Source organism: Pleurodeles waltl, chromosome 12 (assembly GCF_031143425.1).
Source record: "Pleurodeles waltl isolate 20211129_DDA chromosome 12, aPleWal1.hap1.20221129, whole genome shotgun sequence".
Classification (NCBI taxonomy): domain Eukaryota; kingdom Metazoa; phylum Chordata; class Amphibia; order Caudata; family Salamandridae; genus Pleurodeles; species Pleurodeles waltl.
Window position 1 is genome coordinate 513,464,810 of NC_090451.1, and position 24,111 is coordinate 513,488,920.

Here is a 24,111-nt window from a genome sequence, read left to right on the forward strand (position 1 = left end):
GCCAGACAATGTAATGAGCTTAACATGGCACTTGAGTTACTACTTCTCTGGCAAGCCAGCACCAGTTGGGGCACTTGACTTTGAAGAAATTTAAGTCACTATACTAGAGAGGGTTTAATTCCTGAATTCATGGAATTACAATAATCTAACCTGGATTCAATCAATGTTGAGACAGTAGCTTTCCTGCTAATTAAAGGTAGCAGCTTAGAAATGTGGCAAATTTGCTGCTTTGAGAAGATGCACAAAGATACTTTGTAAAGGACCTGTGATGTCATCACAGTCTATCCCAGCCGCTAACTCTTTACAGTATTTACTGCAGCTGGACAATTCGAAGGGTAGAAGGCCCTCAGGAATAGTTCCATAGTGAAGTGTTACTAGCTGTTGATAATACGTTGGTCTGATCTGTGTTCAGTTTCAGCCAATGACAGTTCCTTCTGAGTTTTACTTGTTCCAAACAGTTCATTAAACAGTAGTCATCTTTTTCTCTGGAGTCAAGGTGAAAAATAATTAGAAAATCATCAGCAACTGTAAACAACTTCATACAGAAAGAACGAACCTGAACTGACAAAGCTTGGACAAGGAGGTTAAATACTTGTAGGGAAGAGCTGAGGCCTGTGGGACTTCGCACTGAAAAGATATAATTTCTGATCAGCTGGGACCTAGTTTCACTCTTTGTTACAAATCCAATTGGGAAGAGGTGAAGAAGTCATGAGTGGTTTCCTGTGTGCCCACTGCAAGTTGTCTGTTTAGGAAGACTTTGTGGTTGAGAGTGTTAAATACTGCTGACATATCTAGCAGTATTACTAATGCAGTCGACATCTGCCATCATCTGTAGGTCTTCATGGGTGGACCACCGTCACTAGTTAGCCCCAGTAACCTGGAGAATGCCTGCTTGGGCATCATCTAGCAGGCATTGGATTCTACATAGGAGTCAATTTGCTTTACCACATATGCTTCAATGGTTTTACAACCTACCAGCAGCATTGTAATAGTGTGATAGTAGGCAACATTTGTGTCTTCCTCACCTTTCATTTTAATCCAGAGGATAATCATGCCCTGTGTACTCTACTGTTAAGTGACCTGAGGCAAGAGAAGACTTAACAATTGGCACTGTAAATGTTACACAAAAGGAGCTGTATTGAGAAAGAATGCAGACTGGCATAGGATACGAAGGTGATCCGGGCCTGTATTTAATCATTACAACATTATTTGGGTCTCCCAATACCAGCTCAAAACCTGCCCAATAGGCAGAGGAAACCTTATAGGTAGCGGCTAAAGTGACATCCTATATTATACCATTGGTAATAGTGGTGATTTCTTTGGTTATCTTAATGTCATTTCTTGTTGAAGTGACATTATCCTTGAAGTGGACCACACATTGGTTTCAAACGTCTTGCACATAAAGGCTATTCATGTGATCTGACTTCTTAGTAGTCAGTTTAGCAAATATTCTGAATAATTCTTTCAATGGAATACCACAATTATTGAAGAATATTATGGTTGTCAGGGCTTACATATAATACACTTATTAAAACTAGTGCAACTATATAAGTAGATTATGTTATCTGAGTCACAGTATGTAATTCTCCATAGACGTTCTACCTTCTTTTTTTTATTTTTTATTGACCCATGGTCTTAACTCGGTTAGTGAAATATGGGACTAACCTCTCTAATATTGTAGTAACAAGTTTGCAGTATAAGGTGTAATCTTAGATGCACGGGCCAGTGAAAGCTTGTTTTTAGAGATTTCATCTAGGTCCTTACTTAATGAAGTAGGCCAAGCTCACAGCACATAAACATGAGATATGCTTCTATTAGAAACTTGGCAAATGAGAGAAAGACAGAAATAATGTAATTGTATTTTCTCTTTACTGATATCTCCTAAGCAGCCATGTTGCAAACTCTTAAACTGTGTCAACCTGCTCCTTTGAGAGACTTGTTGATGGGAGGTATCCATAAATAAACAAATCCAGGGCATAAGTGTCTGATGTCCAGTTTAATCTTATCTTTCAGAAATGTAATTTCCAAAGTTACTTCAATGTTATTGCATCCAACAAGCTTTGCCAACACGTTTCATTATTAAACATCATCACGTCATCATGTGTAGGAAAGTACCCTCTTTTTGGCATGTTACCCCCAATTTCTGCCTGCTGTCAGTGTGACTTTGACTGTATCACTGGAGTCCTGCTAATCAGGACCCCAGTGATCATGCACTTACGTACTGGTAACTCAGTATTTCACTCCAAATTGGCATACTGGTACCCCCTTATACGTCCCGAGTATATGGTAACAAGGTACCCAGGGCATTGGGGTTCCAGGGGATCCCCATAAGCTGCAGCACGTCTTTGCCACCCATAGGGAGCCCATGCAAAGGTTTCTACAGTACTACCATTGCAGCCTGTGTGAAATAGTGCATGCACAGCCACTTTCACTGCACCAGGCCACTTATAAGTCACCTATATGTCAGGTCTTCCAACCCTGAAGGCTGGGTGCAAAGTATGTGTGTGTGTGAGGGCACCCCTGCACTAGCAGAGGTGTCCCCACGTCTTCCAGGACCATTTTCCCAGATTTTGTGAGTGCGGGGACGCCATTTTATGCGTGCTCTGGACAAAGGTCAATACCTATGTCCAGCTTCACAATGGTAACCCCGAATATGGCCATGTAAGGTGTCTCACAACTGGGAATTGTACCCCAATACTGATTCCAGTTTTGGTTGCACAATCCCATGCACTCTGGGGGCTCCACAGTGGACCCCCAGTACTTCCACACCAGCCTTATGAGGTTTTCCAGGCAGCCCCAGCTGCTGCCACCTCACAGACAGATTCTGCCCTCCTGTTGCTTGAGGAGCTCAAGTCCAGGAAGACAGAACAAATGACTTCCTTTGGGAGAGGGGTGTTACACCCTCTCCCTTTGGAAATAGATGTTACAGGCAAGGGAGGGGTTTCCTCACAGAGCCTCTGGAAATGCTTTGAAGGGCACAGATGGTGTCATCCTTGCATAATCCAGTCTGCGCCGGTTCAGAGACCCCCATTCCCTGCTCTGGCGAAACTGGGCAAAGGAAAGGGGAGTGACCTCTCCCCTGGCCATCACCACCCCGGGGGTGGTGCCCAGAGCTCCTAGAGTGTCCCTGGGTTTTGCCATCTTGGATTCCAAGGTGGTGGGGCACTCTGGGAGCATCTGAGTGGCCAGTGCCAGCAGGTGACGTCGGAGACCCCTCCTGATAGGTGCTTACCTGGTTAGGTGACCAATCCCCCTTTCAGGGCTATTTAGGGTCTCTCCTCTGGGTGTTTCTTCAGATTCAGGTTGCAAGACTCCAGCAGGAATCCTCTGCATCCTTTACTTCATCCTCTACCGACGGATCAACCACTGACTGCTCCAGGAACTGTACAAAACTGCAACAAAGAAGCTAAGACGACTTCTGCAACATTGTATCTTCAGCTCCTGACAGCAACTGCAACAGGTTCCAGGTAGTGCATCCTCTAAGGACTGACTGTTTTTAGTCTGCACTAGAAGAACCAAAGCAATCTCCATTGGAGTGACGGAGCCACTTCCCTGCTTCAGCAGGCACTTCTCTGCAGCGAAGACCAGTGACTTGGGTCCCCTCTCCAGATGACAAGCATGGATCCAGCAACACTGGTGGTGGACTAAAGTGACTCCGGCAGTCCCAACGTCCAGCTGTCAACTTTGGTGGAGGTAAGAGCTTGGCTCCCCACACAAGACAGTACCCCCATGCACCATGTGACTTGCAGTTGCCAAGGCTTGTGTGCGATCTTCCAAGAAGTTCTTCGTGCACAGCACAGCTTAGGCCCCCAGCACTCCATCCAGCTTCCTGAGTGGTTCTCTGGCGGCGTGGGAAACCTTTGTGTCGTGCTGCGTGGGCCTCCATTTGCACCTCCTTTGTCCCAGTTCTGTGGGAATCCTCTGCATGTTGCCTGGTCTTCTGAGGGCTCTCTGAGGTACTGAGAGCCCTCTCTGTCTCCTCCTCCTGGGTAGAGGCCACCAGGTCCCTCCTTGTGCTGGGCAGTGCCATTTTCCACTAACCAAGAGCTTTGCATGTACCAAGGCTTGTTGACGGAATCCAGCGACACAAACCAGACAGCATTCATCCATCTGGCGTGGGACATCTTCTGCACCAACCAAGAACCCTCATCTGTCTTCTTTGGTGCAATACTGACTTTGTCTTCTCACCGGTGGTTCTTCTTTTGCACCTTCAACGGGGTTACCAGGGGCTCCTGTTCTCCCTTGACTCTTCAGTGCTTCTTGGACTTGGTCCCCTTCTTCCACAGGTCTTCAGGTCCAGGAATTCATTGTTGGTCTCTTGCAGTCTCTTCTGGTTCTTGCATTATCTTCTATCACGACTTCTAGGGTGTTTTAGGAAACTTGCTGGGTTTTACTCCTGCTTTCCTGGGCTCTGGGTTGGGGTCTGTTTCTTACCTTTGGTGTTTTCTTACACTCCCAGTGCCCCTCTACACACTACACTTTCCTAGGTCGGAAACCGACTTTCACATTCCACTATTTTAGTATATAGTTTGTGTTCCCCCTAGGCCCATTGCAACCCATTGTGATTTTCACTGTTTGCACTGTTTTCTGACTATGTACTTACCTGTTTTTGGTTACTAGTGTATATATTGTGTATTTTACTTACCCCTCCTAAGGGAAGCTAGTGTCCAAAGTAGTTTTGGCATTGTGTCACTAAAATAATTACCTTTATTTTTTTGTAACATTGAGTTTTGTCTTTCATGTGTGTGAGTAATGTGTGACTACAGTGGTATTGCAAGGACTTTGCATTGTCTCCTAGTTCAGCCTTGGCTGCTCAGCTACAGCTACCTCTAAACAGCCTACGCTACTAGACACTGACTGCATTTCACTAATAAGGAATAACTGGACCTTGTGTAAGTACCTTTGGTACCAACTACAAACCAGGCCAGCCTCCTACATCGTGCAAAAGAACTTTATAAATGCAAAAGACATTCCCAGGCTATAAAGTAAGGCAAAATGTAATGTAGGAGAAAAACAATATATACAACAGAAAAAATATTAAAAACAAATTACTTACAGAACATAATTGTTGGTAAAGAGATGGTTTCTCCTATAGCTTCACAGGCCACTGAAAGAAATGCAGCTTCTCATTAGAAATCCTAGGAGGTTTGAGTACAAATCCTGAAGTAAATTGTAAAAGTATATAAGAGGAAAACTGAGGGAGGTCAAGGCTCTCTTTCCTAATCAGATATGATGAATGACAGACAATACCAGATTTTGCTGAAAAGTAACCAAAGAAGAAAAAAAAAAGAATTGTGCCTGCTGAGTTTCAAAATTCCAGAATAGAGAATCGTTAGTTCAAGCATAAGAGGCCCAGTAAAACAAAATTACAATCACAAATTTGTTGCCTCTAAAGGGATAAAAAACAGTTTAGCAATTTTAAAGTATAATTCCTTCCATATTATAAAAAAATGCTGAGTGTTCACAATGATAATATTCTTTATGGATATTATCTCACCTAAAAAGGAATAATGGTGCCAATATGATGGTCTTTTTTAACACTTTTTTGTTTTATTGGTATTTCAAAAGTTGTGACATAATATATAATGTAACCAATGGAGGAACATCAGACCGGAATAAGCAGTCATATTTAAGAGCTAGTTTCATTTTGTTACATCATTCTTGGCAGAGCCCTCTTAACAAACACATAGTACGCTTTGATTAACATCATGTAGTAGCCCTTTTAGCTGAATAACAGGCATGTTAGAGCCGACAGCAGGGTTGGGGAGTTGGTCCCCCGTCACAATTCAATATTGTATGCCAAAAGGTGTAATAAACAAGTGTTCTGAAGTTTCTTAACATCAATTACTAACCAACTGAAAGCCTTGCTCAAATATATGTTCCCTGTCTTCTGTGCGGGTAGGGCGAACTCACGCCCACTGATTGGGCCATGAGTCCCTCACTGCGATGATCCCTTTCTGGGAGGAGCCGTCGGGGTTGGGGGTAACTGGGGGAGGATGGAGCTCTATGCCACCGCTTATCTGTGTGACGCTCTCGGATTTACATGTGCTTGACTAGTAGCATGGGGATATGGGATCACTCTGTGGTTCGCACTGTGGACTCTTAGTGGGCGTTCTAACTGGGTCACCGTTAGCAGTAACCGCATCTAGTGTCCTATGTCTCAATCACTTCTGTCCATAGGGGTGCTATGGATATACACCTGATTCCTCTCATTTCTTCTCTACCCAGCGCTCTCTCCTCAGCCCTGCCCAGTGTGTGGCATCTGCCACCCATGTTTCCAGCTTTGGTCCGAGTTTATGTTTCTAAGCCATTGTTACCCTTCTTCATGCCAGAACCAGGGCTAAATCTATGAATTTGTTGCCCACTTTCTTAGGAGTCAGTCTATTAACGATGCCCAGCAGACACAGCGCTGGTGTATTCTCTAGTTGTCTGTTGAGGGTACGATTTATCCTAGAAATGACCTTGTCCCAATAGTGTTGCAGGTTGGGGCACCTCCATGTCATGTGTCTGTGTCTAGCAACTGGCAAGAGGTTAACTCTATGTGGGGTGAGATAGGTCCTGTGGGTGCAATTGTATTGTATCTATTTCAGTCGTGTGTTGTGCAATATCTTATGTGCGTAGGCAAGGTCCCTGGTCCACTCTGGGGCCAACAGCTCCCTCTCAAGATCCATTTACCACTTATGTCGTAGGTTGCCTAGTGACCTTTCTGTCATCTCATTCAGTGCCCAGTATATCCAAGTGACCAAATGTGACCCCCCCCCCCACCAACTCCCAGCAGTCCTGGGAGGTTCCTCCACGCCACTCTCCCAGAGTTCTCGTACGGCCCGCACCATAGCCTCTTACCTCAAAAGTTGCCCTGGGAGCAGTCCCATTTGATCCATCAGGTCATCAAAAAATGCCAGTACACCCTCCCGGTAACAGTCCCCCAAGGTCAGTAAGCTCACGTCTGTCCAGGGTTCCATCTGCTGAGCTGTAAGGCAGGAATAAGGATCCCCATGTGGTAGACCAATTAACAGTATTGCCGGAGCATACAGTGTAGTTATGTGCATTTTCTTAAGGGCTTTGCACCAGATGGTCAGGGCGATCTTCACCAATACATTCGCTTTGGGGTCTCCATGTTGCAGTCTAAATAACCATGGCATAAGGCTAGCACCGTGTCCCACTGTCTGGGCCCGTTTCCGTCAAGCCCCGTCCATGAAGACACCGTGCTGGCCATTGCAATTGAGCGCCTATGTAGTATAGTTCGAAATCGGGAACCCCTGGTTCCCCATCCTCAGGGGGAAAGTGGAGGGGGTACGGCAGCATGCAATGTCATTCCCCATCCCACAGTACCTCTTGCAGGAGCACATCTACCACCCTGAACCATGACGCCATCTGGACTAGCAGCAGATTAGTAAAATAATACTGAACTTTAAGGAGAATCACCATCTTGAAAAGGGATATTCGAGCTATAATGGAGAGCTTTAGGGAGTGCTAGAAAGCCACCACTGTCTTCAGCGAGCAGCATGCACCCCCGGTTGCCCTCCCGAAGATCTTGCAGTCCGTGGTATATTTGGATTCCTAGATAACGGAAGGTGAGTGGATCCCAAGACGGGTTGTCAGGACACGTAAGTGGGCGGGAAACACCCTCCACCAGGGGAAGACACAGGTTTTTTGCTGATTCAGGTGGAGTCCAGAGTATCTCCAAAATTCCTCCAGTAGTTGGAGCACCTGAGGCAACACAGCCTCCTCGTCTCTCCGGTAGATGAGGAGGTCATCTGCATACAGGGAGATGACGTGTGGTGCCCCTCCTTTCAGAACTCCCCATGCCTGACCCTGTGCCTTGAAATTCACAGCCAGTGGCTCTATGGCTATGGCGAATAATGAGGGGGGCAGTGGGCCTGTCTGGTTCCTCTGGAGATTTCATAGCTATCTGAGATTGTATGGCCGGTTTTCACTCTAGACGTAGGGTGGTGTGCGTACAGCAGTTCGATCCATCTCGCCCATTGGAGTCTGAAACCCATTTGCAGCATTGTGGCCTTTAAATAATGCAACAATATGACAGTCATTCTGATATTGTAAACAGTGAACTAATGGTGAAAATGGTCTGGTTATATAGAGCACAGCACCTTAGAACAACAGTGTGTTGGTTAACAACCTGCTGCTCACATCTAAAGTAGATTTCCATTCACTAGAAGACACACCTAACGAAACAATGATGTTAAATGGTGAAATATGTTAAGAGGGGTTGTTGGATGCAAAGCCATTGAACAATTTCTGTAAATTAATTTTTAAAAGCTGACATTAAACTTGACTTCATACATTGTGCCCTGGATTGGGGTCTTTATTAAGTGTTTGGTTAAAGATTTGGGAGATTACCGTTATTTTCTTTTGCTTGTAGAGGGTATTTCAATAGCACAGGCCTGCTACTCCTAGGGCCTGTAGCACTGATCGCAAATCGGACTCGGATATGCAATGTGTTATGCTTAATAATAATTTTCTTTCACCTAGTTGTCTCCCATGATACAGAGCGATTTTGCATTGGAGGCTACCACTAGTGTCAGCCCCATGGCCATGGGAGCCAATATCCAGATCTGCATCAGAACTTAAATTTGAGGGAAATGTAGAATGGAGTAGGAATTCGATTTCAGTGGAATGGATAACCATTCATTCAAAGACATCCAGTTCTTAATTTCCTCCAAGCAGGTGCAGCTCTTCTGCTCAAAGCTTGTGGCAACGTTGAGTGCTGTCCACTTATTTGTGTATGATTAGGTCAGCCCCGTCTAAATCTCTGAGGGGCTCCATGTAAACACTGAAGAACAGTCAGTTCCAGAGATACACAATGTGGTGCTGATGTCTGAGGATTATGAGTCCTCCAGTGTTGCTGTGTTCCTCCAGTTATGTAGACAGTAAGTTACAAATAGAATGCATTCGGTATCCATGTGTATTTAACAGTATTGACCAGTGTTTTGAATTCCAAAGTGAGAAGGTGAAGTAAGTATTCCTGTCATTTGTCCAGAATCTGCAGGGCATTATCTAGGACTTGTTCAGAAACAGTTTCAGAGTTAGATCGTTGTCTGAAGTTTGATCTGTAGCCTTCTAACAAGTTGTTTTCTGTGTGTCTTCTAGGACTTGCATGATGACAGTTTCAGGGCTGTAGCCTGGTCTGAAGTCTGATGGGTATCCACCTAACAAGTATTCTGTAATGGGTTGTCTGGCATGTAGCTCCACCTCTCTATAGTGTCTCTCTTTGAAAAGAGGCAGATGATTGAACTGAAATTGTATATATCTTATAGGCCTTCTTTTTATTTCTTCAGCAGAGGGGTAACTTAGCAGATTTTGAGGCTGCTTTAGATGTACCATGTTCCAAACAGAAATTCCCCATTTTGAGCAAGTAACACCCTAGGTTGTGTAATGTCTCTAGTATGAAGATGCCTAAAATGGGTCTCATTGAAAGTAGTTTTTATGACACTGCTTTCTGTAGCGACAATGCCAGCTAAAGGTATACAATGCCAATGCTGTGTGTGAATTCTGCATTTTACTATCAGACTACCCTAATTACTATATTAATCCAAAGTTGCAGTACTGAAATACCGTGAAATAACACTGCTACATACCACTCCTGACTACGCAGTACTATACGTTGCACATCTTCAATACCATAGAGGTTACCATTTTCTACTGCAGAATGTCCTGCAATTTACCATTAGCAAACATGTCATACCTCTGATGCTGTGCCGTGCATCTGCAGGAAACTGCAAATATTTACTCTAATGAACCAGCAGGTTAGAAATGCCAGGGACCTGGCCAGGATTGCTAGGAACACAATGTATCTCTTGTGAGTTACCTGCTTTTTTCCTCTTGTTAAACTGAATCATCCATTTTTAAAACATTTTTAGCAGTTCATAACAAGTAAAGCACAATTACCTCACACTTAATAAATCTGCCCTGAAAGATACTGTAAATCATCTCACAACAACCAAACACAGGTCGTAACCAGCAAAAGAGAAAACTGTGGTGGATGGTATGGCAGAGGAGAGAGAAATAAAACATAAAGGGGTATATTTATGAAGGTTTTACGTCACCCTTGCACCACACACGAGGGCACAAGGGCAACACAAAACCTAAGTGAGATTTATTAAGCAATGCAAGACTACCTTGCATGGCCCTGGATGGCTTCATAAATTTAGAGTAACTCAAAGCAGTGCAAATCGCTGCCTTGCATTACTCCACTGCAGGGAGGCATCTGATAGGGCCCATCAGGTATTGCAATGCCGGCCTGACGAGGAGCATGGCCCACTGATGAAGCATGTCACCCAATGTTCCTGTAAGGCTAATGCATGTGGTGACTGAAAAGACCCCCTACCCTAATTGGTGGAATGGAGTCCATTCTTTAGGAACAGTGCATCTTATTTCAGTTATAATTCTTTTGTCTAGGTCATTCTGGGTGAGTCTCCTGTGGCGCTCCAGCTTCTTGAAGTCATGCTTGGTGAGCTGTAGGTCTTTTGTGTACCAGCTTGCCTAAAGTCTGGTTGTCAATGTGGTCATGCTTTTGAGTGGACCAAGACATCTGTGCAGGAGGTGATCCGGTTATTGAAGTGATTGTGGGTGTTTGGCTTGGACCATCTGTTAGTGGTTTATTAGTCCTGTGGTTAAGGTTTCCTCACAGATTATGTCCAGTTGCGTTGGGTGGGTTTGGTAGGTCTTGTTCTTCGTTGGCGGTTGCGGTGAAGGTTTAAACAAACAGGAGAGTCCAGGGGTGGGCTTGTCAACAGTGATGTCTAAGAAGTTGGAGAAACTAGGGTCTAGATGATGACTTGCAGTGTGTGACCGAGGTCCATCACAAGTTGGGTGAGTCCAAGTGTGTTCAGGTTTTTCAGGAGGTTGGCAGTGTTTGGGTTGTTTGGTCCTCAACGTGGAAGTTAAGGTTGCTGAGGTGGGTGAAGGAGCTAGAGTTGAACACAAGTGGGGTGATTGTGTTAACGTAGACGGCTTATCCCACAGGTGGCTAATAGAACAGGGTGGTATTGTTGGAGATGCTTAGTTGAACACCAGGTGTTCCAGTTGTTCACAGGAGTTGGTTCAAGGTGAGGGAGTATTGGATGCTTTCTTTATAGATGATTGTGATTACTCCTCCGGATTTGCTGGTTCTCTCCTATTCTGATCTTGTTGCCTGGTAGAATGGCTGTCACAATGGCTGGGGATGAGGTGGGTTTGAGTCAGGTCTCAGTGACGAAGAGTACGTCCAGGGAGAGGTTATGCAGGAGGTCCCATATTTCAGCGCAGTGTTTGGTGAGTGAAAAAAGCACAGAAAATCAAAAACTAAGTAGTCTGCTGTCCAAACCCCAGATAAGTACAGGAAACAACATTGATAGGACAAGACAGTTCCCTCATAACAGCAAAGTCCCCTTGCTGTAATCTTTGCCCTAGAGAATGCCTCAGCCCAAAAAACCTATTTTAGGAAAAGAAGTAAAGAGCACCATGTAAAACCTTGTGTTTTGAAGGATGCGAAAGAGAAACCTTAATATTTATAGCTAAAAGGTTCCTACTGACAGCCTGCAGTTCCACTCTCCTTTTCTGGCTGGCACTTTTGTGGATGATGCCATGCTTTTGTCACAGACCACTAAGTGCGTGCAACGTCTAGACCAGAGGTGTTCAAACTTTTTTTTAATGCTGCACCCACCCCACCTCCCCTCCTCCCCCAGTGGGAAAAAATAAATCATCGGCCCCCCTCAGATTTTTCATAATTGTTCTATTAGGTTGACAATGTTTAAATATTCCTAGACTTATTTAAACATTGCAGTTACGTTCTGTTACCTTTAAAAAAATCCAATAAACAGTTTTCTGCTTAAAACAAAGCACTGTTTTCTGCACAGTCCTTCTTTTGGCCAGAGCCTGGAACCCCCCCTGGGATCACTTGAGGCCCCCCAGTTTGAAGACCCCTGGTCTAGACTTTTGATATGTTACTTACATAGAATTGTGGGGTTCACGACCAATTTGCAAACAATTCAAGGTTATGTCCATCGAGCAGCCTACCCCAAGTTTAAACCAATTCTTATTAACCATCATATGCTTGTGGATGTGGATTCCTTTCCATAACCTGTGGTTACCTTTAATAGTCTCCCCATGTGTAATCTTCTCCAGCAAAATTAGCTGGGGGATCCTCTTTTTCTTGATCAGACAGTGTTTCACACATTCTATCTGCACTAAACGTGTGTAAAACAAAAGCTGTGGCAGTAGCAACCTCTGAGGCAGCCATATGGCAAGCTACAAAAATTATAATCACTGGAGAACATCTTTTTGAAAAGGAATCTGGGTCTTTAAGCACAAACTTCAACATCTGCTTGCCATGAAAAACCTGTTTTGCAGCACCTATCCAATAAAATCAAATGAGTGACTATGTTGTTTTTGTTGTCAGTATTGTCAAATCCATATACTCTTCTAATGAGATAGATTATATCAGACATGGTAAAGTCATCCAATGCCTATGCGATTCCCTGGCTGAGATACATAATAAACATCACAATAGTAGTAGGGCTTGCACATCATCGATGACCCCTCACAATATCCTTAAAAAGACAATGAGCTATCTACTACAAGATGTGTTGTTAATTATTACAGAGAAGAAAAATGTTGAATTACCCAAGGCCAATTTCATGCCTTACAGCATGACTGAATGTTGTTTTGGCTTGCAAAAACAACAAGGTGATGGATGGATGGAATGCTTGAATTAATCTTAGCCACTGGCAATCACTTGGGGCCACATCCCAAACCATCTGCTGCCCTAAATGCACCAGGTGTACCCAGACGTGGGTCCCAGGCTCACTGTGCCACTGGATTCAAACTGCAAAAAGAACAAGTGATGGACGGAATGCTGAACAATGTCAAACATTCACCCCCAGTACAGACATCTGGGCCCAAATCCATAATACTAATGCCATTCCAGTTTGGATTCAGGCTAGCCTGGATAATGAGGGATGATACCCGAAACCAGTCCCAGGAAACTTGTTTCCGGCCCAAGGAAGACTTGGACTGGCAGTTTGGATTGGACTGTTCCCATGGGGAGCAGGGTCAAAACTGATTTGCTAATTTGACACTCCACTCCGCACCACTCTCCTTTATGCCACTAACGTTTAACTATACTGAACAGCTGCCAAGCTGTGTACAACATGGCTAAAACATATTGGCAATGCCAATTGCTCTTGCATAGGCAAGACCTTTGGCTGGGTCCAGACTAGAGTTGCATGGTGGGCAAAAACAATGGATTGGGATGCGTCCAGAGTGATTGCCAGTGGCTAAGATTAATTCAAGTATTCCACCCATCATCTTGTTATTTTTGTATTTGCTGCCCTAAGTGAGTCGGGCATGCCCAAGCGTGGGTCCCGGGCTCACTGTGCCACTGGATTTAAGCTACTCTGGTGGTATGAGGGGTGATACCCCAAAATCGGTCCGAGGATGCTTGTTGCTGGTCCAGGGAGGACCTGGCCTTGCAGTTGATGCTGGGCTATTCCGATGGGGAGCAGGGTCAAGACTTGTTTCTAATGACTTTATCACACTCCACACCACTCCCCTTTATGCCACTAATCTTTTGCCATACCGAACAGCTGCCAAGCTGGTGTACAACATGGCTAAAACATATTGGCAATACATAGGCAAGACCTATTGACTTTGCTAATGCTTGTTAAAATTATGTAGTTTTATGCTGTGTTTTTATACTTTAATGAATGCATCTTTTTTGTCTTTCAAATCTTTCATACAGAATTCTCACTTCATAAATGAAGATAATTGTACTCCACAAACTCCAGGGGATTATGAATGTGTGCAATCCAGAGGTTTTAAAAGTACACAAATAGCAAGAGGTGCAGTCACTTGATTGTGTCATGGGTGGGTTATGAGACAGACTGGTCATATGAGGCAATATCTATCTAATTTAGTTAACTGAAAAACTTGCACAGGGTTAGCTCCCTGATAAGATTTCCAGACACCCAACTTGTCTTTGACAGACATGTTGCAGGTTCGTTCTGAACACACCAGGACCAACATGATACTTTCACTCAATTATGGTTTGTAATCTGGCATGTAGACAAGAAGGAGTTGAAATATCCACTGAGAAGTTGAAAGCAGAGGCTTATACAATTCTAACTGATTTCTTGAGGGACTCTTATACAATTGATTGGCAAAATAGTCAAAGAGGTCATCAGAATGCGATGTACAAAATCAAATGCTTGACAATGGGACTGCAACAAAGGAGGTGCTAGTTCAGACAGTGAAACAGACCAGAAGACTGTCAAAGTTTTGGTGAAATTTGTACCAGCTTCTATAAAACTAGAATACACATTGAGGGCAATGTAGATTCTGAATGTAGATGGTAAATAAGGAGCATCCTAACAGAGAGATCCTATTTAATTAGAAGTCCAGACTGAAGCAAGATAGTCTGGTGTACATAACTTATATAGTCGGGTGTACATAAATTACATTTCGCTGCATTCATAGCTACCTCTAAATAAGACTGGAAAAATCACAGCTTATTTGATGAGAGGGAAGCATTGCGGGCTAAGGAAGAAATAATTCCACAATAAGGAAGGAATTTGTTATCAATGACTGGAAATCAGTAACCATCCTGTCCTAAACAGAATAAACATGCACAGACCTTGTAAATTGTTGTCTTTCATATTGGAAACTAGTAACACTTAAAGACTCGTTGTACAGGGGTTCCTAATATGTAATATGAGCTTGCATCCGGAGAGCATATTGTGCAAAAGAAGCAGAAAGACCATAAGAAGAACTACGAATAAAGATATTTATCTTAAGATACCAAGAGTGAAGCGGATTAGGGCATATGTGAAGAGGGAGAAAGGGTTCAGTGTGGCAGGCGTGAGGGGGAGTGAGGAAGCCTATAGGCTTTTTCCCTTGTAAGGGAAACAAGGAAGGGGCAGGTAAAGAGTTCAGCTTTGTATAGGCAGGAGGGAAAGGCTCAGTACTGATAGGGGTTTCATGTTTAAATACAACAAGAATTCCTAAAGTAATTATATTTTGGTTGTACGCATAAGGATTATGTAAGAATCAGTTGTACTGCAAAGGAGTGACTAATGGCAGACAATCCCACTACCACACCTCATAGATAGCCAGCATCGGAGTAAGGTGTTTACAAAGAAATCTAGAGTATTCCCTTTCTATCCACAGGGGTACATTTGAACCTTGAAATAGTTTACGGTTTGTTGTATATATGATTACTGGACAGTATAGGCTGATCATGTGGTTACTGCACAACACCATCTGCATAGTGCATAAGACTCTCCCTTGTCTCCCAGTCCAGTCACAATCACAAACTCTATCTAACATTCATTCAGTACCCTTCTTCTATCATCTTCAAATCAAGCCACAGGCATCAAGTGAGGCCCTCCTTCAACAGTCCTTGAAAGTGTCCCTTGCAAGAAGAGGGGCGACTCTACATGAGCTCCCATCAATGGTGCCATGGGAAAACCATACAATCAATGCTCATACATTTTTGTTATTTACATTTTTGCTTGTATTTGGCACTACACTTAAGTTAAGTGACCACCCAGTTCACCTGCAAGGGGGCCTTCTCAGCATAAAGACTACAAGTCAAAATAGAACAACCCTCTATATTTTTTTACTAGAAGCAAGATCTGCATTCTCCCTCATTCACCCATGGCCTGGGAAACAAACAATAAGAGCTCACACTGGCCCTTTAACAGACCACCCATTATGGCCTATATATGAAAAAGAACCTGCACTGGCAGTGAATATCCTCAGATAGCCTTATATTCTGCATTCCAGAGGAAGACTTTTATTAAATGATACCTTGGTGCTACATTTCCTTGGGATGGATCAAGAACAAAAGAACTCAGTATTAGCAGATGAGTGAGGTTCTCAGATCTGTATTCCTTATTTAGCAGTTGGAATTAAAATTCTATGTGATGTTCATGTGCAAATCAAAAATTATTTTTCCATTTACAGGAAGATGAAAAGCCAAAACCTGATCCACTGTATGGACTTCGAGTCCATTGCTGGGTTCTTGTTCTTTCAGGCAAGCGCGAAGTCCCAGAGAACTTCTTCATTGACCCATTTACTGGAAAATCCTACAGCACAGCAGATGATCATTTCCTGGGACTTGAGAGCCTGTGGAATCACGAGAACTACTGGGTCAACATGCAGGATTGTCGCGAAGGCTGCAAGGTGAATACTGAGACAACTACATACTACAGCATTGGTATTTAGGATCATGGTTAGGATGAAAAGAGTGTCTAGTATGTATGGTGTGGTCAAAGGCAACAATGAAGAAAGCTCTTAAAAGACACCTTCATGGATATAGTCATGCAGCAGGGTAGGGTGGATAGTGTCACAATAAACAACAAAATATATGCATGAACCAGTGGGATTGTGAGTGGACCACAGCCACAAACAGCAGTGCAATGAAACAAAATGAGAATACTAATAGGAGGGAAAATGTGATAGTGTTTGGCTGGAATTTTTTGAGCAGTGACTATCCATGCTTTTTCAGTGTATTGTGTAACTGACGCAGTTTGTGGCAAACAATGAGTACGTTATTTGTAATTTATGCCTCCCTTTGTGATCAGAAATCAAAAGGTTGAGCTCTGTGCTGATTTATGAAATCTAAATCTCCAATAAACATGGAAAGCAATATTGTACACATTACAGATCTAGTTCAGTTGGAGGGCAGGTTAAGGAGCGGACTATGTAGCAGATGCTCTTCTCTTCCAAAGAAGAGGGCAAAGGCAGCTTTGGGGTGCAGAGCAGATAAGTTGCTGACTCCTCCTTCTCAGAGACTGCCCAGTTCTTTACTGTACAGGTTCCAGAGTATACCCCAAAGGAAATTTTATCAGTGCATATTTTCTACAAATAAACAATACCTCTAGGCAATAAACCTTGTGAATTCAAAAATATCTGTCACTAAGACTGATTATGAGTGTGATGCACAGTGGTTTAGGACATTACCTCTGCTGTCTTGGCATTTTACTCTCTTTCAAATTTAGAGTTGACTGCCGGAACAACAGTTATCTCTGTACTAGGAAAGGAACTGCCGGAATAGCGGTTCATTTCAGTATGCAAAAGTTTGGTGTACAGCCAACGTCTGTGTTGAAGGACACTCAGCAAACATATTTCTTGGTTTCAGAAAATAAAAAAAAACTAAAGCCCCCACACCCAGGGAGGCTTCTGTCAGGGTGTGGGAGCCATTATTGTTTCTTCCTGTCCCTAACTGCCAGGTTTTTCCTGGCTGTGTTGGAGAGGGAAAAAAATAATTACACTGTTTATCCTAAGAAGGTTGGGTGATGAAATGCCCTTCCTTCTATGACCCCTACTCCATTGGGGCACTTGGGAACGTTTTCCATTGTCTGAGCCAACGGGGGACTTTCTTAACAGAAAACTTAAAGTCTGCCTGTCTGTAAACGAGGCTGGTGGACCTCGTGTTGGTGTACAATGTACTGAATCACATTTGTGATGGAGTACCCTGACCACCAAACTCTAAACCAGGTCTGAATTATTACATTTGATGTCAAAGCTTTCAGTAGTTGACAAAAGTATAGAAAGGAAGATATGTTCTCAGGCAAAAGACATAGACTAAGAAAGACCAAGATAAAAACAGCTGACTCGCTCAAACGATCTGGGTTGAAATCTGCATAAGGAGAGAACCACTGAGGCAACCAAGGTACCTCCAAAAATAGAGGAAGCTGAAAAAGTGCATAGACCCTTTGGTGTTGAAAAGCAAAAAAGATGCCTTGAGGCTAAAACTGCAACACTTCTACAGAAAAAGATGTATTTTGTTCAAACTCTTGCTTAAAATCATCTTCAGACACAGCAAGCGAGTAGATCAGTGCTGGGTCAGTGTTTCACCGCCATACCCAGCTAAGAATCTGTGATTTTAAGCTGAAAGTGCAACTAAATATAATTGACAGCCCACCAAATGAAAAACAGTTGCACACAAAATGTGCTGATGAGCTGATAGAAAAAAATGAAGAAAGACAATAACGCTGAAATGTTTGTGGGCAAACTACAGTTGAAAGGGTATTTATATGAGAGAGTCCCAACACAAAGGAGAGGCCAGGGTGGAGAACCATACCGTCAACAACAGTAAAAGTAACAGCAGATATTCTGGTAGCATTCACCAAGGGAAAAGCAATTGTTTCATGGAAGTGGTTGGGACAGAGGTCAGAACACCAGACTTTCTGTCTAAAGCACAAAATGGCAGCTTCTGTCAACTCCCAAACCATAGCACCTCAGTAGGGGTAATACTTAGGTACTAACCTCATCACTGGAAACAAATGACCTCAGACAAATGGATGATTCACATTATCAAAAATAGCTAATGAACAGACAGAGCTAATATAAATCATCTACTGTCAAACCCAGAGGAAGACCATTAAGAAAGGTTATATTGCTCTACTATTCCAAGAGGTGCAAAAACTTTAGCTCCAGGGAGCATCAGATATACCACAGAAGGAAAAAGGTCAAGAGGGTCTGTGTATTATCTCATATAATAGGTCGATTAAACAATAAAACTGATGTTAGATCTCTGATACAGATTTGTACAGAGTCAAAATTCAAGATAACTATGTTACAAGATGTAATGCCTCTGCTAGAACACAAGGACTTCTTGGAGACAACAGACTATAAAGATGTGTATCACAATGCAGCCAAAACTTCAAACATACCCCAGGCTTGTAAAGAGGGGTGCACATTTTCAATTTAAGGTACTACATTTTGGCATTAAATCTGTACCAAAACTGTTCACAAAATATTTGTCAGTGGCAGAGTCCACTGACAATAGGAGGACATCATCTCCCACACTGTCCCACCAAGTCATATTCTTGGAAGCAGAGATACAAGTGGCCACAATGGCAGTACCATCTTCAAAAACAGTTCAGGCATTTCATGAACATGTGCATCTTTACCTGCGGCACATTGTTTACTAGTTAGAACAGTGAGAAGGTTGTTGGGAATTATGGCTTCATGAAGACATTTGTTACCTTATGCACAGGTAAACCTGGGTCTTTAGTGCACTTGGAAGATCTATTGGTTGTTAAGTATATAGTGCAGAAAGTGTTATGATGGTGGATATGCAGCAACTTGAGGAGGAGCACAGCATTCAACCAGTTAGTCCCCACATTAAAAATAACAACATATGCATCACCCATCTAAACAGCTTACAAGTGGATTGGACATCAGAGGAATAGTCTAAACATAACACTTTCCTTGAACTAAAGATATTGGGTCCATTGATGAATGCAACGTACTTGTAGTAAAGCTATGAGTGTGGAGTCTCAGCAATCAGGGTGGAACCTCCTCACTGCACACTCGTAACTTTACTACATGTAAGTTACTTTCCTGATTTGGGCCTCTGTGTGTTTAGCTCTGATGGCATTCCAAAGGCATATTAAGGGCTCTCAGAACAGATTCAGCCAGACAATAACACACCATGATATACCAAGTGCGTTACAATCTCCCATAAGTTACATTCTATCTTCATTTTAACGTGTTTCAAAATCCATTAAGTCAATTAATTTACATACAACGGAATGGTTTTATAGTACACAGCTTGATAAAACTGGCCCTACAGACTTCTTCTTTTCTTCCAGTGGTTTAGTTTTAACTTTTATTTCAGCCTAAAAATATGTCTTTCACCTGTCTTTGTGACTCTTCACTTTTCTGGAGATCTTTAATGGTTTACCAAATTTGTTCAGCCATTGTGTTTTCCGGATAAACATTTTGTAAGATGTAGTGGTTCCACACTTGGATAGTGCATTCAACATATGTATGGCACATTTCTTTTTAATCTGGTTCACAAGGGCAGGAACCTTGTGGCCATTGCATTCCTTTCAGAATTTATTGCCAATCTTGCCTAATCTAGCAGATTATTTTGGGTTGTCTATACATATCTGTATCATTTATACACCATTATATGGCCTGTTTGTTGGATGAGAAATGCATTTAGATAGAGCCCTACTCTTTGAAGGTGATGTCTATACACCTTTAAGTTTATTCTGTGAACCTATCTTGTTTCATGTATGTATTATTTAAATTCTTGTTGCTGTGAATCCTGATTTTTTGTGCTGCCAATATGCATATGAACAAAAGCTCTTACAAAATGGTTCTTTCATATGCATAGAATCTGACCTTCGATCTGGGAGATCCGGTGAAGTGGGAATTTATGCTGCTTGGTACTGGAAAACCGCTTCTGACTATTCCTGATATGGAGGAGGAAGAAGAACCAGTTGGTGAAGAAGATGATGACTCTGTAAGCAAATCATGTGTCTCAGAAAGTGAAACCTTTACTGATAGTGGGTGCTTTGAAAAATTAAACAGAAGTGGTGTCATTGAAACACATGAGGCAAACAACAGATGGTGAGTAGGAGGTTTACTGCCCATTTGGGCTGTAGGGTACTGAAAGTGGCTGTCATCACATCCCTTTCTCAGTCACATAAAAGCAGGTGTTTATCATTCAACACTCAGGCCCTCATTACAAGTGGAGGAATTTCTCCTGGAGAAATAACTCTGAGTGGAATTCTGCCACACACAATAACCAGTGTCTTCAGGCCCTGAAATAGCAGGATGCATATTGTGTAGCTGATAGTTCCAGGCCCAGACACACCAAAAACTTTCACATGCAGTAAAGGCAACAGCATAGCCTAGCCCTGCCCGACCCCTGCAGCAACATAGGGGAACAGACAGTACTCCCCATGGATAGACTGAAGCCTGCTGTAAGACATTGGAGTATTAGTTGAGGTGGTGAGAACCCACCTTGTATAACAGGCACTATCCTTGTCAGGGTGAACCACAAAAGACACTAATTATACCCATGCATAACTTTGGGAGCTTTGCACATAACAGTCAGGCTTAAGTTAGAGGCAAAGGGTAATGTAGTTATGCAGTACTCAAACAATAATAAAGTGAAAACACAACACAAGAAAAGTCCCAGCCCAATATAGAAAATTAGAGTAAATAAAATAACAAAAACACAAAAATTCAATAGGTAGAACCGGAGATAGCGCCAAGAAGCACAAAGCAACAACCACAGGTATATGGTCAGGCTAGCCTGGGTCAAAGTCAAAAGTTAAGGTTGGCCGCTATGGAGCATGGGACAGATACCAGAACCAGACTTGTCCCATTAAAAAGTTTACGTTCAGACTCAGACATTTTTCAGAGGAAAAGGTAGTTGTTGACGAGTCGTCGATGTGGAAAGTTGCAAGCTGGATCTAAAGCTGGGCTCTGCAACATCAGGTTGTTGGGGAGCAGGCCCCAATGCAGTCATCGACAAAAACAAAAAAGCTGCAAGTAGGTAAAGTCTAAAGTCTGTACCTGGAGAGGCCTTAACATCATTGGGATGCTGCTCAGCATTAGTTCCAATGAAGTTCTCTACGTTCGGACTTAGAAACTTTTCTGGAAGTCAGATTTCCTTCAGCTGTGCAAACTAGCAAGTTTAAGCTGATCAGTGATTCGTTGTCAACGGCTTCAGCTCAACGGCCGGCCCAGTCTCCTGCCTCTTATTTCAGGGTGTAGGAGAAAACAATTCGGAGGGTGGGGGGGTCAGGGACAGTCTTAGGGACTTTTTAACTGACCCTGTACAAATTGCCTGTTGTTTGCGAACTTAAAAGTCAGACAAAATGTACATCATTCATATAGTTTGGATGTGAAATAGGGAGAAAGAAAGGCATGTTGTCACAGTTTGAAAGTATATTTTATTGTTATTTACATTCAGAAAGTAATTAGACCAAATGTGTTGATTAACCTTGCGTCTTTATGCATCAAACAAATAAAAGTAAGAGGGAAAAAAGGAAAAACAAACCCTTTGGGGCCCATGCCCTTTGCCTCATGCAAATTGAAACTGCACTTGTGACATCAAAAGTGATCAGGTACAACAATTGTAAACTGTGCTCTAAAATGTAGTTCTAATAGCACTTCTACTCCTTTGTGTGATTTTGGGCACCTTAGCATCAGTCAGAACTGGGAGCATTTACACTGAAGAAGCTCTTGGTTTTACAGGCTATATAATACATGGAATTCTGTAATCCCTGTATAAACAGCAGTCACTAATTTCTTTATAATTGGCTACTTGCGACGCACCAAGTCACGGAATATAAAGAAAAGATGTCAGAAATCGACCAGTCGAGTTCTGATGTCACAGTGCCTTCTGCCAGAGCCAGCATCCAAAGTGAAAGGCAGGTCAGGTCACGGAGCAAAATTAATGCAGCTGTTTAAAACAACAAATGGAATGTTGCTGTTCTTTCATCTTCTATGTTTTAATAGCTTACAGTGACAGAAGATACGCACTAAGGTTTTAAGTGGTTTGTGGGAAAGTTGATAGTGTGACCATGTATTATGTGGGATAAAGTACCCCCGGCATACATGGTTTAGGATATTATAAACAGGCATTGGCAAAGCCAGCAGATCTCACCTATGCAAAAGCTATCAGCTTTGCCAATGTGTTTTAGCTACGTTGTACACTAGCGTAGCTACTGTTCAGGATGGCTAAAAGTTAATGGCAGAAAGGAGAATGGCGTGTCATAGAGTGTCGTCGATTGGTGTGGCAAAGTGTTGTGGAGTAAGCAGAATGTCATAGAGAGGAGTGATCATTAAGTAGAGTAGAGTAGAGTGGAGTGGCAGAGTGTCATAGAGTGGAAAAGCATAAAGAAGAGTAGAGTGGTGAAGAGTTTGGGTAAAGCAACATGGAGTGGCATAGAGAGAGTTCAATAGAGTGTCATTGAGCATAGTATACGGTCATATAGTGGACTGGTATAGAGTGTCATAGAGTGGAAGGGTGTAAAGTGGAGTAGAGTATTGTAGATTGAAATGGCATAGAGTGTCGTGGTGTGACATAGAGTGGAGTAGTATGTCGTACAATAGAGTGGAGTAAAGTGGCATGGAATGGCGTAGTGGGAGTTGTGTAGAGAGTCGCAGAGTGGAGTAAAGTGTTGCAGAGTGGCACAGACTGGAGTAGAGTTTAGTGGAGTAGAGTGTCAAAGTGGAATATCATGGAGTGTAATGTCGTAGAGTGAAGTGTCCTAGAGTGGTCTGCAGTGTGTACAGTGGTGCAGAGTAGATTGGCATAGAGTGGATTGGTTTTGAGTAAAGTGATGTAGAGTGCATTGTGTAGAGTGCCCTGGTTTAGAGTAGAGTGCAGTAGAATAGAGTGGAGGGGCACAGAGTGGAGTGGCACAACATAGATTGTAGTGGCGCAGAGTGCAGTGGTGCAGAGTGGTGTGTTGTAAAGTGATGTGGTGCATGGTAAAGAGAAGTGATGCAATGTCGAGTACAGTGCAGTGGGGAAGAGTGAAGTGATACAGATTAGAGTGGCCTAGAGTGTAGTGGTATAGAGTGCATTAGTGTAGAGTGCAGTAGAGTGGCCTAGAGTTGAGAGGTGCAGAGTAGAGTGAAATGGTGCAGAGTAGAGTGGAGTAGAGTTCAGTGGCAAAGAGTGCAGTGTAGTGTAGAGTAGAGTAGAGTGGCATAGAGTGGAGTGCCATAGAGTGGTGCAGAGTAAATTGGCGTAGAGTACAATGATGCAAAGCAGAATAGAGTGGTGTAGTATGCAGTGCTACAGAGTAGAGAGTCATAGAGTGCAGTGGTGTAGAGTGATGAAGAGAGCAGTGGCAAAGAGTGCAGGAGTTCAGAGTAAAACAGAGTGGCATAGAGTGGAGTGTTGCAGAATAGAGTATAGTAATGTAGAATGCAGTGGCATAGAGTGGTCAGGGTAAAGTGGTGCAGAGTAGATTGGAGTGGCACAGGGTAGATTGGAGTGGCCTAGCATAGAGTTGGGTAGAGTGCAGTGGCATACAGCAGATGGTTTCAGAGTATAGTGGCCTAGAGTGGAGTGATGTAGAGTAGATTAGAGTGGCACGGAGTACAGTGGGGCAGAGTTCAGTGGCATAGAGTGCAGTTGTGCAGACTAGCATGGCAGAGAGTGCAGTGCTGCAAATTAGAGGGTCGGAGAGTACTGTGGTGTATAGTAGAGTGGCATAGAGTGCAGTGGTGCAGAGTAGAGTGGCAGATGAAACAGTGGCGTAGAGTGTTGGGGTGCAGACTAGATTGGCATAGAGATCAGTGGTGTAGTGTGCATTGGTTAGAGTGGAATAGTGTAGATTGCAGTGGCGT

The 24,111-nt window shown here is 43.0% G+C and overlaps 1 protein-coding gene across 2 annotated transcripts in view; it reads left to right on the forward strand.

Moving 5' to 3' along the window:
* DRC7 (dynein regulatory complex subunit 7) overlaps positions 1-24,111 on the forward strand; it is a 156,989-nt gene that overhangs the window by 51,825 nt on the left and 81,053 nt on the right. For both annotated transcript variants that reach the window (XM_069217357.1, XM_069217358.1), the window contains exons 7-8: positions 15,961-16,179; positions 20,129-20,257. In XM_069217357.1, the coding sequence (XP_069073458.1) occupies positions 15,961-16,179; positions 20,129-20,257 (348 nt within the window). The remainder of the gene's footprint in view (positions 1-15,960; positions 16,180-20,128; positions 20,258-24,111) is intronic.